Consider the following 4,851-nt stretch of genomic DNA (forward strand, 5'->3'; position numbering starts at 1 on the left):
CTAGAAATTGTAATACCAAGATATTTAAAGCTCATCGTCCGAGAGATGTAGTTATCACCAATAAAGTATTCATACTGATGAGAGGACTTTTTGTTAGTGATGCGCATGTACAAGGACTTTTCTTGGTTAAGCTTCATCTCCCAACGATCGCACCAGCTAGAAACTGCATTAAGACTTTCGTTCAGAACAACTTGGTCCCTAGTAGAGTTAATATCCTTGAACAATAGACAGTCGTCCGCAAATAAACGAATACTCACGCTTTTATCTATACAAAAAGTGAGGTCATTAATAAAAATTGATAAAAGAAGAGGGCCAAGGACACTCCCTTGCGGAACACCCGAAATTACAGGAAGAGGATCAGAATGGTGACCGACTACATCGACGAATTGTTTTCGCATTTGAAGATAAGCTGAAATCCATTGAACAACTGTGCTGGGAAGGCCAATCTCATTTAGTTTGTATATAAGACCGGAATGAGGAACTCTGTCGAAGGCTTTGCTAAAATCAAGGAAGATGACGTCGACTTGACCAGGCCTATCTACTATAGAAGCAGAAGAATGAATAGTTGAAATGAGCTGAGTAGTAGTAGAAAGTCCCTTTCGGAACCCATGCTGAAAAGGCGAGATTATTTCATGTTTATCGAGGAAATCATTGATGTAATTAGAAATTATATGTTCCAGTAGTTTGCACGAAGAGCTGGTAAGTGAAATTGGGCGATAATTCGTTAACATCGTACGGTCTCCTTTTTTAAAAACGGGTACAACCCGAGCAATTCGCCAATCTGAGGGAACAACGCCGCATGAAAATGACATCTGGAAGATAACAACAAGGAATCTAGAAATCCACTCAGCGTAACGACGAAGAAATGCATTTGGTATATCATCAGGACCATTTGACGATTTAGGTTTGAGGTTAAGTAGCATAGAAAAGATACCTTCAAACGTGATGAACTCTGAGCTTACCTCAGCTTCTTCGTTAAAGGAGGAATGTCTAGTGTAAGACTTCGAGAACACTGACTGAAAGAAAAGATTAAACTCCGTAGCTATTTGTTGTTTGTCGTGAACCAACATTTCCCCAATTTTGACATAATCGACAGTTTTTTGTTGATTTGAGCTGAGGTGTCGCCAAAACTTCGCTGGATCTGTCTTAAGGAATCGTGTGAGTGTATTGGAATGATAGAACTGCTTACTTGTGCGAATTTTAGCTGCCAGTGCTCGCTTTAGGCAGGGGAGGGAGGAACTGTGAACTGGACTTCTACGGTTTCTTTTTACTTTCCGTACTAGATGAATTATTTCGCGTGTCATCCAGGGGTTTTTGCGGCGCACATATTTACTTTTATTAGGAATAAAGTTTCGAAGACAAAAATGACAGATTGATTTAAATTTATTCCACAAATAATTAACGTCGTTCCCAGAAAATGTATCTAAGGATAACTCAAGGTAATCTAGAACAGATTCGTCATTCGCCCTAGAAAAGTCTTTAATAGTTTTGCGCTTCTGAGCCACGAAGATATATAATATGTTCCAACAATTTGCAACTAATTGACGTCAAAGATATAGGCCTATAATTTTCTACAAGTTTTTTATCCCCTGACTTGAAAACAGGAATAACATTTGCTACCTTCCAATCGTGTGGAACTGCCCCAGTTTCAAGGGAAATTTTAAACATGAGACATAAATACTGGGCTATAATATCTCGACACTTACAAAGAACAATCGATGGTAATCCATTAGGTCCGGTTGCCTTCGAGGTATTCATTTCACGCAAGAGGCAAGTAATACCGTTAACATCAATTTCAATATCTGCCATTGTGTTACCGGAAATAACAGATACTGGTGATTCATCGCTGGTTGTTTCTTGAGAAAATACTGATTTGAAGTAAGAATTAAAGCATTCTGCCTTCTCAGCATCACTCTTGATTATTGTATTGTTAACATTTAAGTATGGGATAGAAATATCATCTTTTCTACTTGTTTTAACGTAATTCCAGAACACTTTGGGATTTCGCTTAAGATCATCGTTTAGCCGGGAGAAAAATAACTTCTTCGCTTTTCTTATAGATAACTTTAATGTGTAATTAATTTCCTTTAGCCTTTGCAGGTTTATTGGACAGCCATCTCTGGAAACCCTTCTATATGCACACCGCGCTCTTCTTACGAGTTTACGAATTTCAATATTAAACCATGGTTTTTGTTTTCGTTTTTGTCGAATAATCCTCGATGGTACAAAAGTGTCGATTAAGTTTGTTATTTTATTACGAAAGATGCTCCACAGATCTTCTAGACAGTGCGATTCTGCTAAGCATAAAAAGGTTGAAAAATAGCTGTCCAATTCAGTGCCGATGGCGTCAAAGTTTCCTCTCTCATACATGAATACCTTGCGTGGAAGTTGTGCCCTCTCGGGTGCTCCAGATACATTTAGCGTTGCAACAACCACACTATGGTCACTTATTCCAGGATACACCCCGACCTGAGCTACAATATTAGGGTCATTACATAAGACCAAGTCTAGAATGGCGTTCAACCTCGTCGGCTGCTGCACATATTGATTGAAGCCGAAAGTGCCCAATACCTCTGTAAACACAGTGTTAACGCGTGATTTAACAATACATTCTGTTGTTCCAGTAGACCAGTTAAAATCTAGCAGATTAAAATCACCACCTAGAAAAACACTGACAGGAATCACTGATAACATGTCACAGAGCAAACAAATTGAAGTTTCACTGTTATCAGGGGGGCGGTAGAAGGTCCCGAACACGAGAGCAGTTCCCCTTGGGAAAAAGACCCGACACCAGACAGACTCGGTAGCATTTTCGAAAACCAGTTCATGACTAGTCCATCTATTAGAAATTAGTAGAAAAACTCCCCCACCGTGCCGATGTCTGTCTATGCGATAAACTGTAAAACCCGCCGGAAATACCTCAGCGTCACTAACAGTATCATCTAACCAAGACTCCGTCCCCATAACAACTTCAGGTTTAAGGGTCTCCAACAAAAGTGCAAACTCGTCTACTTTATTTTTGATGCTACGGCAATTTACCAATAGTACTGAAGGCGCCTGTTTTGTAGCTGTAGCCTCATGATTGCTTGGGCCATCTTTAGGCTTTCCGACCCGTCATTCGTGTTCTCTTGGTTGGCCAGGCGCCCGATATAAAACAGGTTGTCTCGTTTCGCTGTCCCAGATAAACGTCTGTCCATTGATAACCAGTTTATCGTGGTTTAAATGAACCTTGTTCTCTCTGTTCTGTTTTTTCTCCTTCGCATAATTCCAAAGTTGACGCCTCTTTTCTTGGACTGCAAGACTAAAATCCTCGGAGACACTGAATGAAGTATTCTTGAATTTAAAAGCACTTCGCAACACAGACTCTTTGACCTTCCAACCCGGGAAGTTGACTACAATTGGTCTGTTTTTCCCATCTTTGTGTTTCCCCAATCGGTGGGCTCTTTCAATTAAAACATCGAGCGATAACACGTCTTTGCAGATTTTTGTGATCAGCCTTTCCAATTCTTCCCACGTTTCACTGCGAGAGTTGTCGGGAACTCCGAAAAATACCAAATTTGTCCTCCTGCTTCTGTTTTCAAGATCACCTAATTTTGCTTCTAATTTCCTGCCACTTCCTTCAATCTGCAAAACACGTTTTTCAATATCATTAGTTTTCAAGCTTATGGTATCAAACTTCCTCTCAAGATCAGCTTGTTTTGCCTCAATACCAGCTAACTTTCCCAAAACAGTCATTTGACCAGATTGCAATTCCAACAAAATGGTCTCAATTTTCCCAAGCTGTTCAATCTGTGCCTTAGTCATGGGACCGGGGTTTAGCTCCACGTCACCCGACAAAAGCAACAAGGTCTCAAAAAACGAAAACGATAGTTCACAGCACAAAGACATCAATGTAGCAATCACCCAAGAGCCAGCAAAATGCATGTATCTACAAAGCACACGTTTGTCGATTGGGCACGACACTCTGAGAAGCATTACATTGCTCGTTCGGCAACATTTTGAATGATTTAAATAACTAACCTGGTACATGGAGCAGCGTGAGTATGGGCCGAAAAGAGTGTAGTGCCCCAGCGGCTGAAGGCGAAGTAGCTCCCTTTTATGGCAACGGTGCAGCGGATCCGGAAACGTCCCTCGATGCCTGGCCATCTGTCGGTCTTCAAGATGACACAGAAACTTTTCTGGAAAATCCGGTGGCTCGAGGGGACGATGAGTTGACGAAAAGAAGGTCGTCGCTGGCCATGACTCGTAGATTGGGGCTGCCGCCGTCCCGACGGAATTCGCCGTGACAGCGAGAATCCAAATCAGCACCTGGTACATGGAGCAGCTTGAGTATGGGCCGAAAAGAGTGTCGTGCCCCAGCGGCTGAAGGCGAAGTAGCTCCCTATTATGGCAACGGTGCAGCGGATCCGGAAACGTCCCTCGATGCCTGGCCATCTGTGGGTCTTCAAGATGACACAGAAACTTTTCTGGAAAATCCGGTGGCTCGAGGGGACGATGAGTTGACGAAAAGAAGGTCGTCGCTGGCCATGACTCGTAGATTGGGGCTGCCGCCGTCCCGACGGAATTCGCCGTGACAGCGAGAATCCAAATCAGCACCTGGTACATGGAGCAGCGTGAGTATGGGCCGAAAAGAGTGTCGTGAGACCGTTGCCAAAGCAAAGAGACCGTTGCCAAAGCAATGAATAAGTCTCCTAACCACGCCGATGATGTTAATAGTCAGTTTTAGCATAGCGTTACCGCAGGCTACCATAAGCACGGCAATGATACTCCAACGTTATACTCCGACGTTAAGCGCAGGGAAAGTAGTGCGGCACAAAACGCGCAAAACGCGTGCTTTTCTTTGGCCGGCGA

The 4,851-nt window shown here is 42.6% G+C and overlaps 1 protein-coding gene across 1 annotated transcript; it reads right to left on the reverse strand.

The window, feature by feature from the left end:
- Positions 1-3,114: 3,114 nt before the first annotated feature.
- On the reverse strand, positions 3,115-4,618 carry LOC120843628. Its single transcript, XM_040215050.3, has one exon. It carries the CDS (start codon positions 4,603-4,605, stop codon positions 3,115-3,117), a length of 1,491 nt encoding a protein of 496 aa, XP_040070984.1. The 5' UTR covers positions 4,606-4,618.
- Positions 4,619-4,851: the final 233 nt, after the last annotated feature.

This window comes from Ixodes scapularis, unplaced genomic scaffold (assembly GCF_016920785.2).
Source record: "Ixodes scapularis isolate PalLabHiFi unplaced genomic scaffold, ASM1692078v2 PGA_scaffold3__209_contigs__length_174095766, whole genome shotgun sequence".
Classification (NCBI taxonomy): domain Eukaryota; kingdom Metazoa; phylum Arthropoda; class Arachnida; order Ixodida; family Ixodidae; genus Ixodes; species Ixodes scapularis.